Raw genomic sequence first — 26,087 nt, 5'->3', positions numbered from 1 at the left:
CGCCCGACGAGTTGTCGGTTCCCGCTGTCTCTGCTCCTCGATCTTCATCGCTCGCAATCTCCAGTCGCGTCAGACCCAGCTCTCAATCACAGTCGAACACGTTCTCTCGTACATCCACACCATCCATCCATCGCCATGCCTCCCAAGAAGTCCGAAGGCGCTGCCCCCAAGGCCAAGTCTGGCTCTGCTCATGCCAGCTACCAGGTTCGTAGCCGTCGGCCGCATGCCGGCATCACCTGTTTATTTACTACTCTTCTGCGAGTTTGAGGCTAATGCGAGGACTGCAGGACATGATTACCGATGCCATTGTTAATGTACGTTGGCACAGCCCTCTGTTGCACAAGCGCTGTTGTTTGCGCCTTATCTTCTCCCTCCCTCCCCCTTCTCGTTTCACGGGGCAAGCTATCTTGTAGCCGCTTTGTTGCGCCTTTTTCATTTCATTTGATTTCATCTCATCACATCACATCACCCCATTCAATTGTCGCGTAGTATTTCTTTCTTTTTTTCTTTTTTCGATTGGTTTATAAGAATCAGCACAAACGATTGGTGAAGAATAAACTAACCCGCCTTTTTCGCACTCAACAGCTCAAGGATCGCAATGGTTCCAGGTAAGCAATCTCAATTGTTAGGGACAATGTACAGAGACAAAGTAACTAACATGCTCCCACAGCCGTCAGTCTCTGAAGAAGTATGTCAAGGCCAACAACACTTTGAACGTTTCGGACAACATGTTCGATTCTCTCTTCAACAAGGCCCTCAAGGCCGGTGTTGAGAAGGGCTTCTTCGCCCAGCCCAAGGGTCCCTCTGGAGGCACCAAGCTGGCCAAGAAGAAGCCCGAGGCCAAGAAGGCTGTTGCTCCCAAGAAGGAGAAGGACGCCACTGCTAAGAAGGCCACTACCACCAAGAAGGCCGCTGCCCCCAAGAAGGCCAAGGAGGGCGAGAAGAAGGAAAAGAAGGAAAAGAAGGAGACCACCACCACCAAGAAGGCTGCCGCTCCCAAGAAAGCTGCTGCTCCCAAGAAGGCCAAGGAGACTGCCACCAAGGTATGTTTATAGATTCACATTCATCTTTGTCCCTTTTCTAACTCCCAAACCCCCCTCAGCCCGAGAAGCCTGAAACCGTTCTGACCAAGACAAAGTCCGGCCGTGTCGCCAAGGCCCAGAAGCCCGCTGCTGCTACCAAGAAGGCTGCACCAAAGAAGGCTGCCGCTCCTAAGAAGGAGAAGGCCGCTGCCGCTCCTGCGGCTGCTGCTGTGAAGGCATAAATCTAATCTTATCCTTCGCGTGAAGCAAAAAGCGGCTTTTATTTTACTTGTATCCTTGATGAATGTGGCACGGCGTTTTTGGGGCTTGCAATTTATTACTACGGGTCGGGCAAAGGAGAGCCTGGGTTGGCTCAGGATTGATTGATTGCTGTTTTTGGCGGTGCGCAGGAATGATGTTTGTTTTGATACGCGCACTCTGACAGACGCGCTGGGCCTGGCATTATCGCACTATATATGTGACTTTCCTGGAATGAGCCTCCCAGTGGGGGGGGCGGATCACTTATACTACTATTACTATTTTTTCACATTACTATTTTCGCGTATCCTTTTTTTTTTCCACTGTGAAATTTTTTTTGCCCATTTGGCGCGATTTCAATTTTCATCGGTGTGGGGGGGGACATTTGAAAGAAAAAGAGGAACAACGTGGCGGCGTCTAAGGAGTTGGTGCGCGACTCTACCAAGCCTTGTTTCTGCTTGTTTTGAAAGTGTGTTACCCGGCGTATATAATCCTAGCAAAAACGAAATTTATAGTAATATTCGGGAAATGAGGGCAGAACTGTTGTGTTACTCAAACTCGAAGAGATAGCGAATAAAACGTGTTATGTTGTATTTTTCCAACTCTCCAGATGAATGTAATTAAGCGAAATGCTCTAATGATTCCTTTTTTTTCTTCCCCTGGCTCTATCGTTGAGACTTAGGACTTGATCAAGCAGGCAGCACGCGTAGCGAGGTATGGGGCACATACATTGAGACCCTCACTACCCTATGGGTAAGATGTAATGGTGAGATGCGTGTAAGTAAATTCAGCGCAGAGAGGCTCCTCCTATGTTTACGACATGGGTCTTGTTGTGCTTATTCGCCGCAAATAATACCGAACTAAGCATTCTTGTTTAAGAAAAGATGAGATATTGTTCCATCCATCTTCGTTACTTGTCGCAAATGTTGATTCACAGTCTCGAGAGAAGCAGAAATGGGAGAAGGACATCAGCTCATAGGTAGGAAATGGCATGTTTCAACAATGCCGCGGCCCAGTACCGCTACAGTTTGGCGCTAGGCGAATAACCCCATGGCGTGAATGGCGCTCAGCCTCGTCTGGTTGGTCACCATGACGTTGATGCCTGCTGTGGCTCGCATTTCTCATCGTCAAGGGTTTCTCAAGCCAAATACGTACATGTACTTACTTGCATTTGCACTGCTTGTGTGCAGCACACCATCCACCATCGTCGCCGACTTGGAGCCCCCGGCTCTACTACTCCAAAAGTAGCGCTATATATACACGGGTGGGCGAGGTAGCATCGCCATCAGTAGCGCGAGGCATCTCCACGTACCCTGTAACTGTGTTGTGTTCCTGCGGCTCGCTGCCACGTCAACCCAAGCCATTGTGAAGAAGCTCCAGGGTACGGTCTATGAGCAGTAATACGTAGTAGTACTTGGTGCCAACAGCTCCGTCCTCCATGGCTGCTTGCCCCCCTCTTTATTGTTTTAACTTTGTCTTTTCTTTTTTGTGTCTTTTTTTTGTAAGTCATTGGGCCCTTAGTAAGACGTCCGTCCTTGTCCCCTCTTCGGCGCCCCCCCCGGCATTCTATTGGTACTTATTCATGCCAAGGTCACCGGACGTAGCCTCGCCGTCAGCGAATCTCGTCAGCGCATCCCGTCATGGCCGACCGTATCAGGAACAGGCGGTACCTGGCGAGAACAGCTGACGGGCCCGTGCGAGACACTCAGCCATGTACAGGGCTGCGATGGACAGATACCTGCGGCTGCTTGCGTTTGCCAGCCGTGCGCCGCCACCGAGGATAGCGTGGCCAGGTATATGCTTAACTCGGAGTGGGCGCTCCCCTCAGCCAGACACATGTCACTGAGGCAGACTGTCTACGTACCTTCCTGTAGCTGTCCCCCTTCTGGAGTAACCGATTCTTCCGAACGGACTCACTTCCACCTTGTTCCCTGGCCACACACTCCCGATTGTTAAGCTAGACAAGGTTTCATATATCCTGTCGACAACGGAGCAGAGTGCAGTCACTGTGTTTTTGTTTTTTCTCCATTTTACCGTCTGACGCTGGAAGATGGCGGACGACTGCTGTCTCTTTCTGTCATGACCCAAGGGAAATAGAGGAAACTACTTAAGCAATACAACACCATATAATAGCTCGGACATATCCACTAACTAGTCACCGTCACGATGGCGTCGTCATCGAATCCCTTCCGGAAGCCTGCGACGCAGCATGCAGAGAATCGCTTTCCAGCAATCGATTCCATAAGCTCCGTCCAGCTGTTTCCGCCCCCGAAGACGAGCTTCCGCGACGAAAATGTGCCTCCTGCGGCCGCGCAATCACCCTCCCAGAAAGCCAAGGTGGTGAAAAAGGTCCGCGTGTTGTCACCGCCTCCCCGGTCGCCCGACTCACCAGAGGACTTGACGGCTAGCTACTTCAACTCCGCCGCACAGGCACAGTCATATGCACAAAATCAAGATCCCTTTACCAACGCCGTGGTCGACGAGAACAGCTGGGAGGATGCATCCGCTACCCCACCCCCTCAGCCGGCTCTTCCGCAGGGACGGCAGCCGCTGATGGAGACGCAGATGCAGAGGCCAGTGCAGACCGTGGCCAATCCCTTTAGCAAGAAGAAGACGCAAGATGTTGGCAATTCCACGGACCTGAAGGAAGATTTGCGGGAGGAGGGCGAGGCGCTGAAGGCGGCCCAGTCTGCGAGGCGGTCCTTGAATGTCGATTCGTTCAAGCGATTGCTCATGACGGGCGATGCGAGCCCGCTCAAATCCACATCTCCAACGGAATCTTCGTCCGACCGCGATCAGATCGATCGCCCAAAGAGTATCCAGGATGCTCCAGCTGCAGCACGAACCAACAAAGAGAAGAAGGCTCCTCCACCGCCTCCAAGCTCCAGACACGGAAAGGTGATTAAGCCTGAGCAGAATGTCACCAGCTCCGAGAGTACTATCAGCAGCCCCGTAGAAAAGTTGGCTGAGCCGGTTCCACATCATAACGAGCCATCTCGGCCTGTGTTGTCTCGAGAGAGCTCGGGGAGCAGCAACTCTTCAATAGAGGATCTACCCGTGAAATTCGATAGTCATCCTGCCGAGCTCACATCCAGCCCTGATCAAATGGATGCTTCTACAACCCCTCCCAACAATGCCAAAAAGGCTGTACCGGCCCCTCCACCCAGACGACAGCCTCGAATTGAGGTGAAGACAAATGCCTTGGATCCTCAAGAGAATGAACCGCCTCCACGCACGTCGATGGACTCGATTCTGTCTAGGTCTGGCAGCGTCCGCCAAAGTACCAATGCGCCAGCACCTCCGCCACCCCGGAGAACAATGTCGAGCTCGAAGCATATAAGTTATCCAAGCACACCGCAATCCTCTACACACATGCAACCTCCCGAATTTGATCCACCAAGAACCTCTCTCGACTCTGCAAGGCCTATGGCGCCCCCTCCTCCGCCCACGCGCAATCCATCTACTCGCCGACCTCAGAGTTTATACGGCCTAGAATCCTCTCAACGACGAGCCATGACCGAAATCAAGCCACGAGACACAGTGGCCCCCCCTCCACCCCCTTCAAGGAGTCAAAGCAGTACAGGTGGGCGATCTGGACGAACAAGTCTAGATTCGGCCAGAAAGCCAAGAACATCTGCGGATGATTTCAGCGACATCAATGAGCAATACTTGGGGCAGAGCGTAGACATTCTCGCTGACCTTGAATCGCTGCAAAGAGAGGTGGATGCTTTGCGAGGGAAGATAAATTGATTGCGACTATATACGATTGCTTCATTTGCGAGTATGTACGCAGTAATGAGCCTGAAGGTGGACTCAGGGAGTCTGGCCAATGATGATACCAGAAGGGAAGAAGAAATGACTATATTAGATGAGTATGAGACGGGAAAAAAAAAGAATTGGGAGTCCGCTGTATAGTATATATGGGAGGCGTTTCTTTCTCTATCGTTATTGCTTTTGATTTTTTACATAAGCTTGGGTATATTGCGGCACGAAACTTTTTCTTTAGCCTTTATTTTTACAAGAACGACGTCGTTATTACAGTGCGTCTGAGCTATAGTAGCGACTCAATGAGCTGTGTAGTTGAATACAGCTTGATATCTCTATTAGAAATATAGTTTGCTCGTGTGATGTGGGATATAGATAAATTACGATTCATCTTTGATTCGCAATTTTTTCCCTCCCTCTATTTCGAGGTGAATGTGGTGCCATTTGTCTCTTTCCCAGAGGATGCGACCGACTGTCTATGTAGCACTCCCCTGATTATATTCCAAAATAAACGCCGAATAATGCACGCTACTTTTATAGATTATTAGTATACATCCCAAGTTTAATGCCCATCTTTGACTAAAAAAATATCCCGTCTATTATTAATTCCCGGTGTTGAATTCGTTCTATGTCGAAGGCTTCATCTGGCCCATTTCGTATTCTCCCGCCATACTCGATTCGCCCATGCCGTCTTCCACGTCGGGAGGCAACGCATCGCCCATGGCTCCCGTGCTCCTATTCGTAGAGCCGGACGTACCGGACCCGAGGATCCTGCCACCGAGGAAGAAGACGGGTTGCAGCTCGCGGTAGCGGCATCCCCACATGCCCAGGCCGACGGCGGTGGCGGAGGAGGCGACCATGGTGAACCACCACATGGAGTGGCGAGGGATAGAGCGCGTGTAGAGGCATGTGAAGAGGAGGTGGAGGAAGTGGATGGTGAGGGCGAAGTCGGGGACGAGTTTGCTGCGCGCGACGAGGACGACCATGGCGAGAGACCTGAAGGAATGAAATATTAGCTTTTTGATTATCCTTTAGTTTGAGAAAAGGAGCGCGGAATGATATTAAAGGGTGTAGACGCACATGCAAAAGCCTCCGTTTAGAATCCACACAAAGGCTAGTAGCCATCCTTGCGTTGTATCGCCACGGACGCGATCCCACCCCAGAATTAAGTTGAAGTTGAATGAAATGCCGGCGACGAGAGCGGTAAAGAGCATGAGGACGAGGGCGGCAAAGTAGTAGAGGGCCTGGAGAATGCCTATCTGAGCGGCGATTTTGAGAGGTTGGAGCTCTGTGAGAGCGCCGGCGCGAGGGGGCCTGCGTCGGCGGGCCATGGTGCTTTATTTTCTTTTATTTGTTGATTATATGCTTGCTTAAAATAGGTGGAAGAAATTATATTGTCCTGAATGTGGATAGTCGAGCGAGGTTCTTTGCGTGGCTATTTGGTGATGCTTGAGGATGGATGAGGTGACAGAGTGTTGCTGTACATTGGTTCGAGTCTCGCTGTCCTAATCCATGCTGAGAGGATTCGTGTCAACGAGTCGAAGGAGATGCCGAGTTCGGAAACCGGCGAGGGCGAATGCTCGGTGAGTAGCGCTGCCTGGCGCAAAACAGAGTTGCTAATGCAGACGCTGGTGACGGCACGAGAATGGCTTGGGGATGAACACATACATGATACGCCAGGCAGGTGACCACAGCCAAAGGGGACTCAGTTGACAGCTTTGGCGCTAGGCTGGATGGGGTGCTGCGCGCCTGACCGCCCGCAGGATTCTGCCGAGCTTTCTCATCGTCATTACCGCATGGCGGCTCACTAGTTGCGGCTTTGGTAGCTCATAGCTGCTTGGGACGTTCTTTTAGTCGACAGTCACTACATCAACGGGGTTGAGATAGTCTCAATTTTAGGCGGCCGGCAAATCATTGACCTTTTCATTACTCAATTGACTTTTGAGGCATCAGTCTTGATCCTTTCACCAAGACTTAAGGGCATTACTACCCCTCATTACAAAGCAAGAACGTGCCGGAGGAAGCAATTGTCTCAGTATAAAGGCTTTGCGGGAGGGTTCTTTGACCAGGAATATCAACCAATTACACAACTACGCACACAATCTATCGCTGTAACGCACAATGGGTTGGTGGCCGTTTTCCGCAGATACCCGCCAGGATGCCATCCGCACCGGCACCGCCATCCCTAACCGCGAGGAGCGTGCCCTTTGCTGGGCCGCTCGGGATGCCTATTTTCTGTGCCTAGACGCAAACAACATTCTCGATGCGACCAAGGATGGCTCTAAAGCTGCCAAGGCGTGTCCCAAGCAGACTGCCGAGTTTGAGCGCGACTGCTCCGCCGCCTGGGTCAAGTACTTCAAGCAGTGGCGCGTTGCGGATCTGCAGAAGAAGAGGAGGTTGGATGAGCTGCGCAAGCAGGGCGCTGTCGAGATGGAGGTTTCTTCCAACTTTGCGCCGGATGGAGGTGCTGCGGCAAAGGGTGGAAAGGGAAAGGGTGATATCCAGGATATGCTGGATCAGAAGAGAGGGAGGTAAATGGGGATGCGCGGCTGAGGTTTTGGGCTCTTATGACGGTTAAGGACCACATGGATGGAATGGAATGATGGGATATGTATTATAAAAGGCGGCGGACTGTGTACAACAACAGTATTTGTATATTATGATGGGTATTGGGGACTTGGTAGGGCTCAAAAACGGACTCACCCTTCTCTTTCGAAAGTTTTGTATAGATTTTACGAATTCAGCTCAAAATCATGGCGGCAGCTTTGTTGTCCCCAGCGGCGGTATGCTTTCATACAAGCTTGAAAACAAAAAAGAAATGTGAAATATTTATTTATGTATGGTTCAATAAATAATAAATAATATTCGTTCATGGACAGACAACAAATCGAATTCAAGGTATCAAAAAAATGGGATAAAACCAAAAAGAGATTGCGCGCCTGTGGCCCGCATCACACGTATGGACGAACGGGGAATCGAACCCCGGACCTTTCCCAGGCGGTTGCGGCAACTCGGAGGTTGCGCTATGCTAAGGGAAAATTATACCACTAAACCATCCGCCCATTTGACTCGTGATGCCAAATTCAGACGGTGAAATTGCCTAAAACGGTAGCGAGCGTACCGCGGCTGGATGCCTTTGGATGGCCGAAGACCTCTACTCCGTTTATTGTGAATGTTTTAAAAGGGCTGGCTGGGCTTTACTTAACGGGTATAGGCTCCCTATGTGTAGTTGTCAGTTTGGATAAAGGCCTATAGATTAGCGGAAACATATGTATCCATATGACGTGTCAAAGCTGCCTAGTCTATGCACCTGAAAGCTAGGCGTATACCCTTCTCTCTTGGCACATGTGATGCCGCGTTCTTGACCTGACAGGCTACCCTGGATGCGTCAGGGGATTACCCTTATTTTCACGGTTATGCATACCCCGGTCACGATGGCGGATACAAATCTACATATATCTATGAGCATGTGTTCAAATATTGATGCTACGCTCCAATTTCGTATGCTCGAGGCATATGTAGCCATCTTTGTGTAGGTTTGAATTGTCAAGGCATATCATTTACAACCCCTTTAAGCGAAGTGGGCTGAACATCGTTTCTAGAAAGGACGCGCCCCGGATTGCGCCGATCGCTATTTGAACAGCAAAGAATTAGGGCTTTGTTGAAAATCAGTTGCCTCTTGGTTCATCAACTGCGCATGGCTACAAGCATTTTCACTGTCAAATACACAGCGCTATGAACTATTACCACGGCGCCCCGGCGAGCCGAGCTTTTCATGTCATGACCGGAAGAGCAATGAGCCGTGCTCATATAGTTTATTTTTAACTCAGCAGCTGTTGCACGCTTGCCAACACCTCGCACAGATTATACGATGCACACTATGGCGGAATGGTGTCTGAAGCAATACAATATTGGGTGGCGAAGTAATACAGCGCAAGGAGGCCAACATGCCCACTCTCGCGTAGGTCCAATATACGCAATATCGCGGCTTTCATGTGAATGATCCAGCATTAGGCAAATCTTACTCAAGGACGATTGCCAAGACTGCTCATAGTAAATGTCCATTCCACGCTTGAATCTGGTCCACCGCCAGATGAACATGCCTCAGGACTGAATGCTGGGCTCCGAAAAATCGTGTTCCAGGTAATGCTCTGCACGCTTTTTCTTCCCTTGGCAGCGTCTCCTAGTGTTTCACAGCTCAGCTCTTTCTGTTTCATGAAACGTCCCCTCTTTCCAGTGCTTGACCCTCGAAGCGCCGCGATTGGATGGCTGGTGTCGTATCCCTGCTCTCCTTTTTGGTGCCCTGCGCCAGCGAAAGGGAGCCAATCTTTAGCCGCGGATTTTAAGCTCTTTGGGCGCTGATCGTGAATGGAGGCGTTGGTTCGCCAGGGGGGCAAACGAAGCTTGGGTGCACTACTCCGTATAGCAGCGCCCAATCAAGTCTGAGATTCATGGCGGCGGGATTCTAGCTCGTGGGACCCCTTGGAGGGTATGACATGATTCACGATCCTATGCGTGGTGGGAGAACGAGGGAGCATACAAAAGGGACTTGATCTGTCCCTGGTGGCGAGTGTGAATGCAGGGCATCGTTCAAATACAACCACTCAAATACACAGTCATTCCTTTTCTTGCGCTGGATCGCGCTCTCTATTGTTTGCGCACGCTATTCACTTTCATTTACTGTTCAACTGTTTTTTGCCCATCCTGGTTGTTTTATTTTCCAAGTTGAACAGCTCTTCTGTATAAGGACCTGGTGTTCTTTGTTGCAATCTCTCTCGTCTTTCTATATATATCCACACTTGCAAACGAACTTCGTCGCCATAGACCTCTCTATACCCATTTACGATGCATTTCTCAACTGCTGCCTCGCTCGTCTTGAGCCTCGCCACCCTCGCGGCGGCCCAGCTTCCTGCTGTCCCCATCGTCAAGCAAATTGCTCCTGGAGCCGAAAACTGCGCCGACACCACCGAATGCCGCACTGCTGAGCAGGCAGCTCCCTTCATCGCCAAGAGCATGTCCGACTACAAGATCTACAACGTGGCCGAGATGGCTGCCATCATCTCCCTCATGGCCTTTGAGTCTGACGACTTCAAATTCAAGCACAACGTCTCTCCTGGCCGTGCTGGTCAAGGCACTGCCAACATGCAGATGCCCAACTTCAACCTGCTCTATGCCCAGAGCATCGACAGCATCAAAAGCCAAGTTTCTCAGTTCACCACCTCCGATGGGCTGAGCAACGATGACCTGAACCGCATCCTGTCTTTAGTTCAGCCCGACGAGTTCAACTTTGCCAGCGGCGCCTGGTTCTACTCTACGCAGTGCGATGCGCCAGTCAAGGCAGCCTTACAGGCGAACCCTGATGACGGATTCCAAAAGTATATGGCATGTATTGGCACGCCGGTCACAGATGCGCGATTGGCATACTTTACAAGGGCGAAGGAGGCCTTTGGACTGACTTATAATTAAAGGCTGCTATTATTAGCGTCATGCAGTTAGCGTTTTCTTTTGCTGGAGTATGTATTAGTATTAAGTTCAATTTAATATATATCGCATAGACCTTTGTCAATAAAGAGAGCTTTACTCTTATCCATATTTTTCCCCCCCTTCACTGTTTAAGTCTGCTTCTATTCATAGATGTACGACGCCGAGAGCCGTTGATGTAACAAAACGATAGTAATGTATCAACTGGGTTTAGACTGTGCATAAACGAGCATCTAACGGATAACGCTGGCTCGTATTAACAGGGAATCAATCCTTTGGCTTAACTAACACGCAATGCCGAAAATGGCGTGCGCCTGCAGTTCTATCTATGGTAAAAAGTGAATTATCATATTTAAGCGGGCGCAATAGAGCAACGAATAGATTCTCCTTTAGACAACTTATCCTCGCGATCTTCAACAAGACAATTAGTGCGATGCTCAGTTAGAGAGCGCGTGCTGATGGACGGAAGATAAAAAATGGAGCTTGATATTAACATTCACTTCTTTTACTCGCTTACCTTGGGAACTTCGCTTGCGTCCATTGCTTTTGGCTTCCACCGATTATGGGCCCTGCGTTATGAGCCGGTCAAGACAGAGCCGAATTGGCTCGGTGTTATTAAACCCGTACGCATTCTCTCCACGCGACGCGTTTCCAAGTAATATATCGCCACTGACTTTATCTTGCAAATTAATAGTTGGTAGCCTCGGCTCTTCCTTTATTGCTGCTTCGTGATTTGGTCTACGATTTAGTAGATGGAAAAGAAGAATGGCTGAAAATCGCGTCGCACAGTGCATCTTTGATTGCATCAGCTGGCTTGGTCTGGTTGACGATTATTGAGCATAAGCGGTCCATCCGCCCTTCAAGCTTAATTGTGCTCTACTTGCTGCTGATGTGTACTTGGGACGTTTTCGCATTGACGTACGATGGCCTCTTTGATGATCACAATGGCTCCAAAAGCAGCATAGCCCTCAAGCTCGCAATTCGGCTTGCGATACTGACCCTTGAGTGTCAAGAAAAGACATCCATCTTGAAACCGAAATATCGTCAACATTCTCCCGAAGAAACGGCCGGAGTGTTAAGCTCTCTTTTATTTTGGTGGCTGAATGGGCTGTTGAGTCGTGGTAATAGAAGCATACTGCGCGGCAGCCATCTTCCTGGTCTGGAGAAGAAAATGGAGGCAGAGAGTCTGCGTCATGGTATTTTATTATTTTGGGATCGCAGAGGTATGTTCAAATTTCTTAGCGGGGACTCATGGGGCCTGGCTTCCTAGATTTTATTTTAGCTCTGACCCAGTACAACAGCAAAACCAGAGGCAATCCTGACGCTGCCGAAAGTCTTGTTACAGAGTCTCTCGGGACCATTCTTATTAGCGATACTCCCACGCTTAGGTCTTCTGATTTTAAGATCTAGTCAGCCGATTTTAATCGAACAGGCCGTTCGCTTTGTCCAGGGATATACAAATGAAGGCAGCGACAATGCAGGATATTGGCTAATTGTAGCCGCTGTTGTCGTCTACTTGGGCCAGTCTGTGAGTTTAAACTGGCACTGAAAGTGGGAATTGGTAACTGATTTCTCTTTTCTAGTTTTCGGCCTCAATGTACAATCATCGCCTTAATAAGCTTCAACTTATGATACGTGGATGCCTTACGACGTTGATCTACAATAAAGCACTGACCATTGGATCGAACGTCTCCGATACGGGCAAAGTAATAACAATTATGAGCACAGATGTTGACGGTGCGGCAGAAGCAGGACAAATGCTTCATGAAGCTTGGGCAAAATTCTTTGAACTTGTAATTGGTGTAATACTTCTGGTCCGAGAAATTAAATGGCTTGCTCCTCTTCCCTTCCTCATAATCATTTGTAAGTTGACCCGAATCTGCCCATAATTTTGCTCTTATTGTGTTCTAATAGCTATAACTATAGTCTGTTCTCAGATCAGCCGTTATGTGGCGCAGAATATCCGATCCAGACAAAAGGGTTGGAGTATGGCTACTCAGCGACGGATATCAGCCTTGAGCTCAATTCTCATGTCTATGAAAAGCGTCAAGGCATTGGGGGTATCAGACGCCATGGTGAAATATGTCGACCGCCTCAGGCAAGACGAAATTAAAAGCGCCAATAATGTCCGTTACATGAATGCTGTGTATAATGCAAGCGGTAAGATTCGGCAAAATTCTTTCCTTTCAGTAATATACTGACTCTGAATAGCAAATGCGCTTGGAATCTTTGCACCTGCACTTACTCTGGTGGTATTTGCTATTGTGGCTCGTTTACAAGGTTCCCAGATGGACGTTAGTACTGCTTTCACGACTGTTGCCATTTTGGCACTCGTAACAGAGCCCGCAAACATGATCATGACGATTGTGCCCAAAGCGTTTGCGACTTCGGCTAATTTTGAGAGGATACAAGCTTACCTACTTGAGCCATCTAGAATAGATGAGCGCCAAGTCAGTTCTCGGCTGTCAGATATGCCCAGAACAGGTGCGACAGAAGCTGCCGTTGATATTGATGGAGTGACAATAGAATCGCCGTCAGCAAATGAATTCCTTTTGCAGGATATCAACCTGATACTTCGCCGAGGTTCCACAACTGCCTGCTCTGGTACCGTTGGTAGCGGTAAGTCAATTCTTGCCAAGGCAATACTGGGTGAAATCGTTCCTTCTAAGGGCAAGATTACAATTACATCTGCCTCGATTGGGTTCTGCGATCAGCAAGCGTGGCTACCCACAGGAAAAGTCAAGCAAATTATATGTGGCTTCTCTACAGCTATTGATGAGGAGAGATATGAAGCTGCTGTTCATGCTTGTTGCCTTGACCATGATTTAAGTAATTTCCCTGATGGTGACAACACTATTGTTGGCAGTCGTGGAATCAATCTTTCTGGTGGACAAAGGCAGAGACTAGTAAGATACCAACACTGTATCTGCGCTGAACGAAATTGATGACTGACAAAATGTGCATTAGGCATTGGGGCGCTTAGTATACTCTCTTCACGATATCGTGGTACTAGACGATCCTTTTAGCGCATTAGACGGCAATACGGAGAATACAATTGTTGATAATCTGCTTGGGCCGAATGGCTGGTTCAAGAAGAGAAACATAGCCGTGTTTTTGGTCACGAATTCTGGTAAATTTCCATAACCTCAAGGTAATACAGCTTTGAGACTAAATGCTTCAATAGCGCAACATTTCCACGTTGCAGACGAAATTCTGGTTCTCGAAAAGGGTCGCATTATATCTCGGGGATCATGGGATGATCTGAAGACCACTTTGTCCAACTTGTACAAATTTACATTTGTACAGACAACGAAGAAGCCAGAAACGATTTCAAAAGCTGCTAAATTGATACCGCAACCAAGTACTGACGCAGAAGATGACCTCTATCGGAAAACTGGTGATATATCTCTTTACTGTGAGCCGTAAGCATATACGTATGATAAAAGAAGATGAGCTGATCGAAAGACTAGCGTACTATCTAAAATCCGCTGGTTTCGGGAACGTGGGTTTATTATTTGGACTTACAATAGTTTACTCTTTCTCTATTACCTACCCGCAATATTGGGTCAAATCTTGGACAGAAGGCTCTCCGAGCGACTCAACGTATTACATGATTGGCTATGTCTTGTTAGCTGTTACTGCTTGGGTCACAACTAATGGAATGATGCTGTAAGTCTTCAAGCATACGTACCAGGAATGAATTTAATTCACTAAAGTTCTAATAATATATGCCTGGAGGTCCACATTATTTTTGATAGCAACGAGGTCTGGGGAAGTGTTACACCAATCTCTTCTTGGGACCATTTTTGGGTAAGGTGAACAAAGCAAGTCGATATAATAGAAGATGCTGACTCTCAAAGCGCTCCTCTGCTGTTCTTTTCTACGACAGATATCGGTGTTACAATTAACAGGTAAGGCATCACGATTTAATATTGGCATTCAATATTGTTGAGAAAATCTAACTTTGCCCAGATTCAGTCAGGATATCTCCTATGTGGATCGGCAGCTGCCATCAGCTCTGATGACCATCTTCGTCCGTAAGAAGCCCCGTCGTTCTTCTTTAGCCATTTAGCCAGTACTGATATCTTCTCGTCTCATTGTAGAGACGTTCAAAATGGTAAACCAGCTGGCTGTAATTATGATTGTTCAGAAAGGACTAACTCTTTCTCTCCCTGTTTGCATCGTTGTTGTCTATTTCGTACAGAGGATATATCTCAGGACATCACGCCAATTGCGGGTCTTGGAACTGGAAAACCAGGCGACGCTCTACCAATGGTTTTTAGAGACGGTAGAAGGCGCTGTCACTATACGGTCTTTTGGCTGGTCTTCTGCAGCCGAAGAGAAGAGCTTTGAAGCGCTTAATTGGGCACTTCAGCCGCGCTATGCTCTCATGTGCGTCCAACGATGGCTGAGTCTAGTGCTCAATTTGATTGTCAACGGAATTGCTATTGGTTTGATTGCTCTCGCTGTGAAATGGAGAGGGACAACGACTGGTGGAGATATTGGCGCAGCTCTCAACTTGATCATGGTTGCCAATACGACATTGGTACGGCTGGTAGAATGCTGGGCGTCTTTGGAGGTATCCATGGGTGCAATTGCACGACTTAGAAACGTGGAATTGTATATTCCTCAGGAAGATTTGCCCGAGGAAGATCTTGTGACATATGCCGGTTGGCCGACTAAAGGAGAAGCTTATATAGCAGATCTTGACGCGGGCTATAGGTAAGTTGGATTTGAGTACCTAATCGTGTCACACTTGAAGATAATGAAAGACTGATGTGAATAGCTCGGATCATCAAATTCTACACAAAGTCAACCTCGATATTCATGAAGGCCAAAAGCTCGTCATTTGTGGTCGAACTGGCAGGTAAGTGGATAGTATCACTCAAATCGCATCATTCGTTAGCTGATAGAGGACTGTAGTGGAAAGAGCACTATTCTTGCTGCTTTGTTGCACTTGATTGATTGCACTGGGGTCATCAAAGTGGACGGGCAAGACTTACTTCGTACTCCCAGGTCAATTATCCGCAAACAGTGTTTCATAACCATTTCTCAGGAGGCATTTTTAATACCTCAGGCTACTTTACGCTTCAACTTGGATCCTGATTCCACTGTTACTGATGAGGTACTTCAGACGGCCTTGCAGAAAGTTGGCATTTGGTCGCTGCTTTCCAGCAGACATGGGACACCAGCTGAAGTGCTGGATGCCGAATTTTCATCATTGCCTGTGCTGTCCTACGGACAGCAACAACTACTTGCTATGGCTCGTGCTATTATTCGCAAGCATTCTTTAGCAGTACCGGATTATCCTGGAAACGATGCGCCGAAGCCGATCCTCCTCCTGGACGAAGCCACTTCATCGCTTGATTCAACGACTGAAGCAGCCATTTACGATGTACTGGAGAGTGAATTTATCCAAGAAGGGTACACAGCTATTATTGTGGCTCACCGGCTGAGCATCGTTTCTGGCAGAATGAGACCAGAGAAAGATAGAGTAGCTTGGGTTGAGGATGGAAGGATTGTCAAGGTTGGCGAGTATGAAGAAATAATGCGATTTGCGGATACAGAGTAACCATTAGCATGATAACTACTGGTTTCAATTAACATGATAGGTACATTTTATGTCAAAAATAATGCGCTACTTAATAGAACACTCTGTTTCTGGACAAATGGTAATCACATTCATTGTCTATCCGACTAGAAAGCAAGATAATGCATGTCTTCCTGGGCGGAGCATGACTCTCTTCAAATAGAGTTAACGAGCATGAATTTCTTTATTTTGGTTTGCTATATATACCCTGCTTAATTAAATCCCATCCCACGATCAAATCGGGGCTGGTAAGATCTCTTAGCTGGAGCAGAAGTGTGGGCGACACTGCTACTATTATACGGGCTCACACTCGGCGGAAGGTCTTCCACCCTCGTACCCCACGAACTCTCCTTACTACCCAGAGTGAGAACGAGCTCTTTCCCTTCGAGGAAGAAGCTATGGTCAATCCAGTTCTTTGTGTAAGGCTTGCCGTTCAAAGTAGCGCTCTGAATGAAAATATTCTGGTAGGTGGGGTCGAAGTTGACGTTGCGAATAGTTGCAGTCTTTCCCGTGATGGGGCTCTTGATGCTCACACTTTCAAAGTAAGGTGGAATAATGAGGTAAACATCTTGACCAGGGTTGGGGAACAAGCCCATCATAGAAAATGCGACGAAGCTGCCCATGGCGCCGCTGTCATCGTTACCTGGTAATCCTACTGGAGTAGGAGCAAAGAACTTGGGAATGTAGAAGTGGCTTCGCTGAGCAGACAAAGCAGGGCGGCCAGCGTAATGGTATTGGAATACAGTGAGGAAAGCCGGTTCGTTACCAATGCTAAACTCTTGTTAGAATGTCTTAGCATGGATTCTATTAATGTGACTTACTATGTAATCTCTTGATCGTGCATGTAATTGAGGCGACTAACAAAAGAGTCAGAGCCTCCATAAAGGCTAAGAAGGCTAGCCTGATCGTGTGGCACGAAACTATATGCAAAGAGTCAGTCCAGAAAGAATAGAAAAAGCACGGCGGTATCGCTAGAAGGAAGAATTATAACTCACAAGCCATATTCCCAGATGCTACTCTCAAATGTCTCGGCACCAGAATTTTGCAGTGAGCATACACTGGTGTCGTCCAAATTGCTGCACTTCAAAGGATCCTGGTTGAACCAAGTCTGGTTCAAAAACTTAGCCTGGAAAAATCCCTTGTAACCAGTGTCTGTCCCGTTTCTGAATGAAGTCTGATCAGCCTTGAACAGATTCTTCCAGTTGCCGCTGGATTCAATATATTTCTCTTGGTCAGACTTCTTGCCCAGACCTCCGGCAATCTGAGAAATGCAAAAGTCGTTGTAGCTATACTCAAGAGTTCGACTTATAGAACGTGTCATGGTTCCGAAGCCCTTGTAGTCAAAGTCTTGAACGGGAATGTAGTGGAGGCTTTTCCAGCTGTCTAGACCACCGCGGCCTTCTACGCTCCATGCATAGGGCTCGACTTCTGCGTCTTTTACGACAGCCTCGTATCCTTTTTGCCAGTTGATACCATTCTTGAGGCCCTTGATGTAAGCATCCGCGAGGACATTATCCGCGTTGGAGCCGCCCTGAGTATAGCCCGAGCAAAGACTCATACGGCAATCAGGCAGCCAGCCGACATTTTCATAAATTGAAATCAGGGAGCGAATTTGCTCCGCAAGACTTGCAGGATCCAGAATAGTCATGAAAGGCATCTGTGACCGAAACAGGTCCCAAATACAATAGAACGAATCGTAGTACGGTTCGCCATCGTTCCAGTAAGGATTTTCCCCAGTGTAATTCTGTGGATTGACCAGTGTGCGATAGATGCCAGAGTAGAATGATGTGATGAAGTCGTTACTGACACCGGTGGTATTGACGGTGATAGGAGAGATCTTCTCTCGCCAAATACTGGTGGCCTCATTGGCGTATTTGTCAAGATCCCACTGTGTAATCTCATTTTCTGCATTGGAGCATGCTTTAGCACTGCTGATGAAACTGACGCCGGTACGAGCGTATATCGGATTTTGAGCGCTGGCAAAGCGGACAAAGGCGCCACCTGGCAACGGGTAGCCATTGATAGAACGAGAGATGGTGAGATCCTTGACGGCGGTACTTGCGCGCGAGTTTGCAAAGATACCATTATCATAAATATCTGCACCTGAGAAGTCCGTACAGAAGTATAGCTTATAGGTCCCGCTGCCAAAGCTTGGGACGAAGACGGCATTGCCGGTAATGCGACCAGTCTTTGCGTCCACGCTCACAGTGCCGTTATCTTGGCGTGAATTTGAAAGATCTGTCAGATCTTGCAAAATAAGAGGCTTATCACCGGCGGCGGCATTGGGGAACGTGAACTTGAACAGCGCCGCGTGTTGTGATGTGGTCATCTCAACTTTGGGTCCGCTGTTAAGAGTGATCCCAAAGTATCCCGGCTTCGCAACAACGCTGTCGTTGGAGAAGCTACCAAACTGGGCACGGTCATTCTTGGGAAAAGAACATCCGTCAATTTCACCACCTGGGCAAGAAGTGTATGGGAAAAGTGGGAAGTTGCCAAGAGACGGCGAGCCTCCAGTGCCAGAGTCGTGCATGACACTGAAACCAGTGACACTCGAGCCATCCAACGTGAAGCCGCCTTGATTGCTACCACTGTTTGTATCGGCAACAGCCTTGGCCATGCCAAACGGAAGGGTAGCTCCTGGGAATACATTGCCGCCGTTGCTGCTGCCAACGAGCAAGTCGACGTAGGTTAAGGGATCAAAAGCGGTGGCTTGAGCCTGGGTAATGGCTCCAAGTCCACACAACAAGCTTACAGCCTTGACGGCTTTGGTTTTCGGTGCCATGTTATCAAGGGCCCTTACTGCAATGGTGACAAATAGGGAGGCATAGAGAACATCCTATATCATAGGGGTGCCATTTCGACTTCATATGTATTCCATTGACTCTCCCGACGGCTTCAACCCCTCAAATTCAGTGGTCTTATTTCATTTCTTCATGTTACATCGCTCGCTCCTTATCGCGAGGGCAACAGAGCGCCCGTCCAACAATTCAAAGGGCATGCCGGAATTCACGCTCCGTACTAGCAAGCTATGCTGTGAGACATTTACCGTTATTGTGATGAGCATGTCTTGGACCAAGAGGGGGAGAGTGCATTACCAATTTACGAAATGCCGGCTCATACCCCCTGGAATGGCTAAATGGCTGCAACCCCAGTCGGCGCCATACCGTCACAGCGCATTAATTGGATGTCTTGCCCCTCTTTCAAAAAAGCGTTGAATCTAGACGGTTTTTCGATTGGTGGGGTGCAATAAAGATCTAGTATTAGATCTGGATCTAGGTACCTATTACTGAGACATTCGGAGTAATTGCATCTAGAGACTAATACCGGCGCTCGACTAAGGGAAGCTGGAGCTATAGCTGTTCCTCAGCCTTTCTTGGACTGCCTCTAAATCCAGGAACGGCTAATAGTATGCACTACAGAGCATATGTGACGTATGACTACAGATTGCATGTGGTGTGAGGTAGACACTGTGGAGCTTATTGTCCTCCAAGGCTATCCATTGTTTCCACCGGCGATAACGAACTGCCCAATTCATGTTAAGCGTCGTAACACTTTCGGCATGCGGAGCATTAAATGAAGAGGCGGGGGAGGTTATAGGATCAAGAATTTTATGAGCTAAAGTCACATGCCGTGTACCTAAGTGTAGTATTCCCTTCCACTTCTGGTAAGAATATCGACAGTGGTAAAGCATCCAAGAATGCGAAGCAAATACGATAACGCCGACTTTTGCTCCGACTTTTTCTTCGAGATATATTAATAGACAATATTATTCTCGCGAAGATCTCATTACTGACTGGTAATTTTGTAATTCTTACCCCGCAGTCCTAGTGTCTGTAATACATGCATGCACTTAAGGATCTTCCTATTAGGGCGAGCCAGGGGTGGTAATGGCAAGAGATAGCGATACTTGGCTATCAGTATGTAATCTCAAGTAAAAAAGATGACTTCAAGTTTCAAATGAATTCGTTAGTTATCATCTAATCGTATAATTCCCAAAAGCTTCGCAATACATTCCCATTATTTCCAACTATTCTCATGCCCCAAGATCATACCGAGAGCCACGCAGAGCCTTGGCCGGTCCGTTACCAAGGTTTATCTCGTCAAGCTTCGTCAAACCATAGGCCCTTCCAGCCCGCCATAAGTAGAGCCGGAAGCCAAGGAAGGACAAGGCAACCACTGGCAATGTGATGTAACAAGCAAAGAAGTTTGAGACCGAAAATTTGTGGATGAAGGACTGAAAACCGTTAAAAAACAGAATAACGGTAAAAGACACGATGCAAATCCATGCCATATACGGCTGGAACCATCCTCTGAGGTCAAGGTTCTTTCTGTCGATGCCCTGGACTTTCAGGGCACGGTAGAATCGGACGAAGCAAGCGCAGATGCTGATCCAAGCAATTAAGCTACTGAGAGCTAAGATTCAAATATTGTCAGCAAGCTTAGGAATAGAGTGGAATTATTAATAGCGTACCTGACAAATTTGATAACCAGATAAAGGCTTGATCAGAGCCATTAGATACTGAGAGGAAGCCTAACAATCCGAAGCAAAAAGCTACCAAGACACCCCAAAATGGCGTGCCCAAGCGGCTTACCCTCAGGAACCATCTAGGCAAATAGTCTGGATTGTGGGCTATTAGCATACAAAAGTCAGTTACTGGAAATAGGAAGTAGTCTTACGTTGACGAGATAGTGCGAAAAGCGTTCTTGCCACAGCAAAGGTATTCTCGTTGCATGATGATAAAGCAGAAGTCATGACCTGGATTCGTTTTCAGCAAATGTTTTCTGCAGGGATGAGAACTAGTGGTTACTTACCACAGCGTTGATCACGCTTGGGAGGACTTTAACGCCAGTCTGCTGACAGATGACTACAAAGGGCGAGGATGCTGCAGTCGAACCGCCCTTTGAGACTGCGTCGAGCAGCGCTGGTGAATGCTGGCTGACGTTGAGAGAGATCATCAAGACAGTAAGGAGATACAGCCCGACTGTGATGGTGTCATCAGTGATATTTTCTCACAGTTTATTATTCTTGTACTTACCGATTCGGTAGAAGACGGTTCTGACCGCCCTTCTCATGGTCTTCCTGGGATTATGTGCTTCACCAGCCAGCACACTAATACCCTCGATACCACCAAACGCAAAAGCTGCTTGAGTGAGGACTTTCCAAAACCCGAGGAATCCAGCAAACGAAGCTGGGCTCAAGTTTGCAAAAGTGTCATTGAATGGCTCGTCCCTCCAGTAGCGGCCGCCGGTGTATACACCATTGACTCCACCAAGATCAGCGATTAGGCCAAATAATATAAGGGCAACGAGCATCAAAACTTTGATACAAGCAAATACAAATTCCACTTCGCCAAAGTATTTAACCCCAAGGAGGTTGATGCCTATACTGAGGACTAAGAAGGCCGCAATGTACGCTGCTACATGAGTTGTGTTGGAATCCCAATAACTGATCATGACGGCAGCTGCTGTGATCTCTGTCGGGACGGCGAAGCCGGTCTGCAAGATATAATTGATACCCATGGCGAATCCCGCTTCGGGAGAGAGGTATTTGGAGCCCATTTCGATGAACCCACCAATATTAGGTGAGTACACCGTCCTATACACTCACTGTTAGCAAAGCAAGAATAGATAATAGCATGGCTCACTTCCAGACATACATTTCGCCCAGACAAAACATCATCATGCCTACTAGACAGCCAACGATTGTGTAGCCGAGAAAGAAGCCCACAGGGCCACCATTCACTAGAGCAGCACCAGACCCTAAGAAAAGACCAGTTCCGATGGTACCAGCAACTGCTATCATAGACACTTGACGAGGTTTCTGTGGACAAACACAATTAGTCGATCCTCTCTTTGTAGAATATGCATAGAAAAAGACATATTCAGCAACTCACCAGGTCACGTTTTGTGCCAAACTCTCCCTTGTGAGTCGATTCGGCTTCATTTTGGACGTCTGGGTCTGCGTAGTCTTCCAGGACACCAGTCGTCGCTCCAGGGCGGAACGACGACACGGTCTGCAGATCCCTCTCATCCTTCTCTTTGGGATCTTGAAACATGGCCATTTTGTGGGAGTCAAATCGCTCGGATCTGAAATATGTCTGAGATTCTCAATGGATCACGGGTAATACTGCCGAGCCCGAAACGGATGTCGGTAGGATGTCGCGTCCGACTGCTCTTCCAATAGGACCGATGTCCCTAGAAAATAGAGAAGGGAAGAGTGGTAAGCTAGGTGACAAAGAGGCGTGATTGGTGCCGACAAGGTGGCTATCTCAGGGTTGCATTCGGATGCAAGCAATACTGCATGGTAGCTCTCTTCTTATTAATATACCTCCTCGCCTACGTCGTACACGCCTTCGAAAGATCACTGCTTTTGCTTCAAACGCCGGTGGGGGAACTGAAGTGAGGTGGATGAGAGAAGATCTTCCCCACGTCCGCTCTTGCGATAAAGAAGAGAGAGCGAGATAAAGACAGCTACCGAAGCGAAGCACGTTAATTGCCGAGGCCAACGGTATCATGAGCACTAATATGCCGATTTACATGGCTTACACGACAGTGTGGAGAGATTGGGGATATTTGGGGATGGCGAGAAGCTCAGCGGCTGTTCGTGGGGGGCTTTTAGCTCAGCATGAAGACTGATAGCAGGGGCATAAACGGGGGGCCTGTGAGCTAGCTCTATGATAAGTCTCCTCCTCCGCATTCTGAAGCTTCTTCAGTGGGGTTGGAGAAACAGCGAGTGACATCCATTGATGCTTCTATATTGTAATCTTTCATTTATGTGGCCGGCAGTAGGATGTAGAGGATATCTTAGACGTACCCCAAAGATAACATCCCCCACGTACGCGTATAGAGAGTCGCCCCCGGTAGAAGAAATCCGGATTCAGGAAATGGCAATTGCCTTCCCCCGCTACACAGTGCCAACACAGCTTGCAAGCTATCTCTACTGTAATAGCTGAGGAGGCGCCAGCATCAAAGCCGATGGTTCGATAACCCACGGCTCTCGCTCACCGGCTAGCTTTCTTTTTCACGCGCCGTCGGATATTCCTTGATGATCCTTGTTGCTCGTGACCCCAATTGCAAGGGTATCTCTCGTAATGATAAGCATGTTCTCTGGCTAGTTATGGCCAAGATTATGACTATAACTTTACAGGTAAAGGCAACATGATTTCGTATCGTGTTGTACTCAGAGCCAGCTTCTTCTATGTTAAGATAGTAGCTTATATGGATAGCCTTCGTTTATGTCAGATTTCAATCTGTCGCTTGCACATGGCAAAGTCACAGATTGTCTCCTGTCACTGCAAAGGCAACCGCCTCGACGACATCGTTGGAAAGCATAAACTCAAACAAGTGGCTGAGGGCAGGATTCTGCAACACGTGTGAGCAATCATATTGCCGTTTCTAGAAAGACTGCTGAACACACGCATGCCCTCACACGCATTCCATCATACCTATTGACCTATAATATTAGAGCTGCGGCTCTTAGCGTTACAGCCCTTTATCTTGGTGCGCAGCCACGGTGATTTAGTTCGGTGTAGAGGCTAGACTATGAACCCCACCAGAACGTTTTACGGGGCAGCTGAAGATGTTGGATTGTGGATGGCGATATCTTGATTGGCTCATTACCGAAATCTTCGGCATATCCGCTTAGGTGTATGATGATGCTCTATTATTATCCCTGTGAATAGGCTCCTGCTATCAAGTTGACTCTCTCTCTCTATCTCGAATCCTTAGAAGATACATGTATGCTAAGATCGATTAAGAAATGCATGAAAAAAACCTTAAATACTGGCCGTCTATATTCTATCACGTTAAATAGCTATCAAATACACTTCTTCAGCTCCGTCTTCCCAAAATAGAGTCAAGCGTCAGACACGCGTCCATGAGATACGGCTAAGCGTCTTAAATTGTCACGTCAAATTGTGCAATCTTGCTCTCCCAGATACCATTTCCCTTGTACCGCCTGCAAAATAATGTGGCCTTGCCATCCACAGAATCAGGTAGCGCAACATTGACGTTGCTAAAGCGCTGAGATATCGGCACAACAGGCAAATCATCCGCTACGGATGGATCTGGTAAGCTGCAGCTCGGTTTGATATCAATTCCGTCATATATTCTGCCTTCCTCAAGTCTGATGAGGACCTTGCCCATGCGAATCACCGTGGCCCCATCCCAGGCGCCTTCTCGATGTGGAACTCGTTTGAGTTGCTCAAGAACCATCCTCCGAAGATTCGGTTGACGGCATTTGGCAAAGGTATAGTAGAGAGGCGGTATGAAACCCATATCAATGGTAAATGTGTTGTTGCCTGGCATCATGGCAACTTTTCTGCGAAAGGATTCTGCTATCTCGTTGTGCATCTTCTCGCACAGACTGGACGACTGTCTGAGTAGTAGTTCGAAATCCTGTAGATGATTGTCGAATATCATTTCGTCGACACCGCGCAAGGCAGTAGCTGCCATAATTTTTGCCATCGTGTGATATAAGAACAGCATTGGTATGCCGATCGTAGCACGCCAACCTGGAACTTTAATTAGCTCTTTGCGACTTGAGTGCAAAATGACAAGGAATTTTTTCAATGCAATCTCCAGATTATTTTGCCTCAGGTACAACGCCTCCGGGAAGGGCTGCTGATCAAGAAGCAGTTGAGTAGCCTGCTGAGCTAACGAATGCGATCCATTGATGAGAGAATCTATATGTTTCTTTGCTTCTCTGATGGATGAAAATGTTGGCGGCAAGTCGTATGTCCGCGGTGCCTGATAGGTTTCCCCTACAAAAAGCAGATACGCAGAGACGTGGCCAAATAGTGCAGTTTGCAAGTTGAGCCGCGAGAACACCTCAATAAGCGTATCTTCCACAGATTGTGCGTGCGATCGCAAAATGATTTCATTATTAACTGTGATTCCGTCGCGCCTCTGAATCTCGTGAAGAATGCGTAGACCATTGCTGAGGTGCGCATACCCGGCCTTGAAGCCTCCCCTCAACAACTCAATACACACAAATAGCAAACAGGTGATGAGACATACCCGGAGGGCATCCCTGTCGGAGCTATTTAGGTTCTGTCGCAGATGGCGGATCGCCTTGTTATACTCGACTAGCGAGATGTGTTCGTCATTTTTGTGTGCTGCTCCCAGTGCCGTCACGGCATGCAGGACAGCTGGTTCCTGTTCACTTGCTTGAAGCACCAGAGAATCCCAAAATCCAGATTCGAACAGACCAGGAAGTTTAGTAGAAGTATATTTGCGAAAGTATTCGAAGCCGATGCTCGCGGGTCGGCCCGCGATTCTGTGCTTCTGTGACATGGTTACAACGTTCAGTGGGACCAGCATGTTCTTGTTATGGGTTAGAGACAAATTAGATAATGGCGGAGCCTTATTGGAGCTCCCAGGAGCATTTCCTCCTCCCCATATCCCATACCCATCACAGATGCGGCCAGTAGAGATGCATCTCTGACAAGCTGGCTTCTTCTCATCGCATTTTACACGACGCTTTCTATCCGCTTTGTATTAGCAACACATGACCACAAATCTCATGATAGTCCCCAAAATACGCATACTTGCAGGTTTGACATCCGGTCTTTACTTTCCGATTCCCAGTCTTCGCTGTAGAGACTTTGGAGAACTTGACCAAGTTTTCCATTTGAGGTTTAGTGCTTTGGCCAGACTTCTTTAGTGATACTTCTTTAGTATACTATTGTTATTATGTGCAGGTTGTATGATAGAAAAGACGTCTAACATTCATGGAGATTGATAAATGAAAGTATCCAAGGAGATCTCGAAAGATCCGACTTTCATCTGCTGTGGGGCCGTCCGGGCTCGGATCCCCTTTTCGTCAGAGCAACATGCGGATTCCCTGGCGCAGTTATTATTGGTTCGCTCGCAAACTCTGGCTTCTAATTGGCCCAAGCCGGGTATCCCGGTTGCAGGTTGTTGGCTGTTGTGTCATCTCTGGTGTTAGTATGTTGGCCTAATTAAGCCAC

General features: G+C 47.9%; 10 protein-coding genes and 1 non-coding gene across 11 annotated transcripts; 6 read left to right on the top strand and 5 right to left on the bottom strand.

Annotated features, from left to right (window-relative positions):
* Nucleotides 1-135: 135 nt before the first annotated feature.
* Nucleotides 136-1,264, top strand: GGI43DRAFT_384614 (histone H1/H5 family protein; the record flags this gene model as incomplete). Its single annotated transcript, XM_083203545.1, has 5 exons — nt 136-204; nt 288-314; nt 586-608; nt 671-1,043; nt 1,103-1,264. The coding sequence occupies 5 exons, from the start codon at nt 136-138 to the stop codon at nt 1,262-1,264; spliced, it is 654 nt and encodes a 217-aa protein (XP_083059894.1).
* Nucleotides 1,265-3,266: 2,002 nt separating this feature from the next.
* Nucleotides 3,267-5,115, top strand: GGI43DRAFT_73088 (uncharacterized protein). The gene has a single exon (XM_083210226.1). It carries the CDS (start codon nt 3,447-3,449, stop codon nt 5,028-5,030), a length of 1,584 nt encoding a protein of 527 aa, XP_083059893.1. The 5' UTR covers nt 3,267-3,446; the 3' UTR covers nt 5,031-5,115.
* Nucleotides 5,116-5,533: 418 nt separating this feature from the next.
* On the bottom strand, nt 5,534-6,797 carry GGI43DRAFT_73060 (integral membrane protein S linking to the trans Golgi network-domain-containing protein). Its single transcript, XM_083210225.1, has 3 exons — nt 6,714-6,797; nt 6,126-6,661; nt 5,534-6,041 (listed from the first exon to the last, which is right to left on the bottom strand). Exons 2-3 carry the CDS (start codon nt 6,374-6,376, stop codon nt 5,672-5,674), a joined length of 621 nt encoding a protein of 206 aa, XP_083059892.1. The 5' UTR covers nt 6,377-6,661; nt 6,714-6,797; the 3' UTR covers nt 5,534-5,671.
* Nucleotides 6,798-6,865: 68 nt separating this feature from the next.
* Nucleotides 6,866-7,917, top strand: GGI43DRAFT_407360 (cytochrome oxidase c subunit VIb-domain-containing protein). The gene has a single exon (XM_083206225.1). The coding sequence runs from the start codon at nt 7,167-7,169 to the stop codon at nt 7,578-7,580; it is 414 nt and encodes a 137-aa protein (XP_083059891.1). The 5' UTR covers nt 6,866-7,166; the 3' UTR covers nt 7,581-7,917.
* Nucleotides 7,918-8,005: 88 nt separating this feature from the next.
* GGI43DRAFT_t132 lies at nt 8,006-8,107 on the bottom strand. Its single transcript has one exon. It is a non-coding gene; the product is annotated as a tRNA-Ala (tRNA).
* A 642-nt stretch (nt 8,108-8,749) lies between these two features.
* GGI43DRAFT_73039 (uncharacterized protein) lies at nt 8,750-9,649 on the top strand. The gene is made up of 2 exons (XM_083210224.1): nt 8,750-9,006; nt 9,060-9,649. Exons 1-2 carry the CDS (start codon nt 8,917-8,919, stop codon nt 9,405-9,407), a joined length of 438 nt encoding a protein of 145 aa, XP_083059890.1. The 5' UTR covers nt 8,750-8,916; the 3' UTR covers nt 9,408-9,649.
* GGI43DRAFT_73032 (uncharacterized protein) lies at nt 9,519-10,637 on the top strand. Its single transcript, XM_083210223.1, has one exon. The coding sequence runs from the start codon at nt 9,891-9,893 to the stop codon at nt 10,509-10,511; it is 621 nt and encodes a 206-aa protein (XP_083059889.1). The 5' UTR covers nt 9,519-9,890; the 3' UTR covers nt 10,512-10,637.
* Nucleotides 10,638-10,802: 165 nt separating this feature from the next.
* On the top strand, nt 10,803-16,230 carry GGI43DRAFT_72997 (P-loop containing nucleoside triphosphate hydrolase protein). The gene is made up of 15 exons (XM_083210221.1): nt 10,803-11,149; nt 11,221-11,749; nt 11,828-12,054; nt 12,110-12,389; nt 12,453-12,686; nt 12,738-13,432; nt 13,494-13,656; nt 13,711-13,941; nt 13,997-14,195; nt 14,265-14,336; nt 14,387-14,437; nt 14,499-14,563; nt 14,630-15,248; nt 15,313-15,393; nt 15,450-16,230. The coding sequence occupies exons 1-15, from the start codon at nt 11,003-11,005 to the stop codon at nt 16,096-16,098; spliced, it is 4,242 nt and encodes a 1,413-aa protein (XP_083059888.1). The 5' UTR covers nt 10,803-11,002; the 3' UTR covers nt 16,099-16,230.
* A 1-nt stretch (nt 16,231) lies between these two features.
* On the bottom strand, nt 16,232-19,073 carry GGI43DRAFT_73018 (GH92 family glycosyl hydrolase). Its single transcript, XM_083210222.1, has 3 exons — nt 17,112-19,073; nt 16,938-17,036; nt 16,232-16,887 (listed from the first exon to the last, which is right to left on the bottom strand). The coding sequence occupies exons 1-3, from the start codon at nt 18,896-18,898 to the stop codon at nt 16,329-16,331; spliced, it is 2,445 nt and encodes an 814-aa protein (XP_083059887.1). The 5' UTR covers nt 18,899-19,073; the 3' UTR covers nt 16,232-16,328.
* A 993-nt stretch (nt 19,074-20,066) lies between these two features.
* GGI43DRAFT_407354 (amino acid permease/ SLC12A domain-containing protein) lies at nt 20,067-22,753 on the bottom strand. Its single transcript, XM_083206224.1, has 7 exons — nt 22,011-22,753; nt 21,774-21,937; nt 21,153-21,712; nt 20,929-21,098; nt 20,794-20,872; nt 20,588-20,734; nt 20,067-20,529 (listed from the first exon to the last, which is right to left on the bottom strand). The coding sequence occupies exons 1-7, from the start codon at nt 22,176-22,178 to the stop codon at nt 20,150-20,152; spliced, it is 1,668 nt and encodes a 555-aa protein (XP_083059886.1). The 5' UTR covers nt 22,179-22,753; the 3' UTR covers nt 20,067-20,149.
* Nucleotides 22,754-23,939: 1,186 nt separating this feature from the next.
* GGI43DRAFT_72982 (Zn(II)2Cys6 transcription factor domain-containing protein) lies at nt 23,940-25,834 on the bottom strand. Its single transcript, XM_083210220.1, has 2 exons — nt 25,665-25,834; nt 23,940-25,600 (listed from the first exon to the last, which is right to left on the bottom strand). Exons 1-2 carry the CDS (start codon nt 25,745-25,747, stop codon nt 24,013-24,015), a joined length of 1,671 nt encoding a protein of 556 aa, XP_083059885.1. The 5' UTR covers nt 25,748-25,834; the 3' UTR covers nt 23,940-24,012.
* Nucleotides 25,835-26,087: the final 253 nt, after the last annotated feature.

The sequence above is a fragment of the Trichoderma evansii genome (assembly GCF_050947405.1).
Source record: "Trichoderma evansii strain SZMC 28006 chromosome Unknown GGI43scaffold_12, whole genome shotgun sequence".
Taxonomy (NCBI): Eukaryota; Fungi; Ascomycota; class Sordariomycetes; order Hypocreales; family Hypocreaceae; genus Trichoderma; species Trichoderma evansii.
Note: the sequence above shows the minus strand (reverse complement) of the source record. Positions and strands in the feature narration are given on the sequence as shown.

Coding starts and splice junctions, on each gene's coding strand:
- GGI43DRAFT_73088 (XM_083210226.1), top strand. CDS start 3,447: ATGGCGTCGTCATCGAATCCCTTCCGGAAGCCTGCGACGCAGCATGCA.
- GGI43DRAFT_73018 (XM_083210222.1), bottom strand. CDS start 18,898: ATGGCACCGAAAACCAAAGCCGTCAAGGCTGTAAGCTTGTTGTGTGGA. Junction 17,037..17,111: donor AGCATCTGGGAATATGGCTT/GTGAGTTATAAT, acceptor CTTTGCATATAG/TTTCGTGCCACACGATCAGG. Junction 16,888..16,937: donor CACGATCAAGAGATTACATA/GTAAGTCACATT, acceptor ACAAGAGTTTAG/CATTGGTAACGAACCGGCTT.
- GGI43DRAFT_73039 (XM_083210224.1), top strand. CDS start 8,917: ATGCACACTATGGCGGAATGGTGTCTGAAGCAATACAATATTGGGTGG. Junction 9,007..9,059: donor GCCAACATGCCCACTCTCGC/GTAGGTCCAATA, acceptor ATCCAGCATTAG/GCAAATCTTACTCAAGGACG.
- GGI43DRAFT_73060 (XM_083210225.1), bottom strand. CDS start 6,376: ATGGCCCGCCGACGCAGGCCCCCTCGCGCCGGCGCTCTCACAGAGCTC. Junction 6,042..6,125: donor CTAAACGGAGGCTTTTGCAT/GTGCGTCTACAC, acceptor TCATTCCTTCAG/GTCTCTCGCCATGGTCGTCC.
- GGI43DRAFT_407354 (XM_083206224.1), bottom strand. CDS start 22,178: ATGGCCATGTTTCAAGATCCCAAAGAGAAGGATGAGAGGGATCTGCAG. Junction 21,713..21,773: donor ATGTTTTGTCTGGGCGAAAT/GTATGTCTGGAA, acceptor GTGAGTGTATAG/GACGGTGTACTCACCTAATA. Junction 20,530..20,587: donor CTGGTTATCAAATTTGTCAG/GTACGCTATTAA, acceptor TTTGAATCTTAG/CTCTCAGTAGCTTAATTGCT.
- GGI43DRAFT_73032 (XM_083210223.1), top strand. CDS start 9,891: ATGCATTTCTCAACTGCTGCCTCGCTCGTCTTGAGCCTCGCCACCCTC.
- GGI43DRAFT_72982 (XM_083210220.1), bottom strand. CDS start 25,747: ATGGAAAACTTGGTCAAGTTCTCCAAAGTCTCTACAGCGAAGACTGGG. Junction 25,601..25,664: donor ACCGGATGTCAAACCTGCAA/GTATGCGTATTT, acceptor CAAAGCGGATAG/AAAGCGTCGTGTAAAATGCG.
- GGI43DRAFT_72997 (XM_083210221.1), top strand. CDS start 11,003: ATGGAGCTTGATATTAACATTCACTTCTTTTACTCGCTTACCTTGGGA. Junction 13,433..13,493: donor GTGGACAAAGGCAGAGACTA/GTAAGATACCAA, acceptor AATGTGCATTAG/GCATTGGGGCGCTTAGTATA. Junction 15,249..15,312: donor GATCTTGACGCGGGCTATAG/GTAAGTTGGATT, acceptor TGATGTGAATAG/CTCGGATCATCAAATTCTAC.
- GGI43DRAFT_407360 (XM_083206225.1), top strand. CDS start 7,167: ATGGGTTGGTGGCCGTTTTCCGCAGATACCCGCCAGGATGCCATCCGC.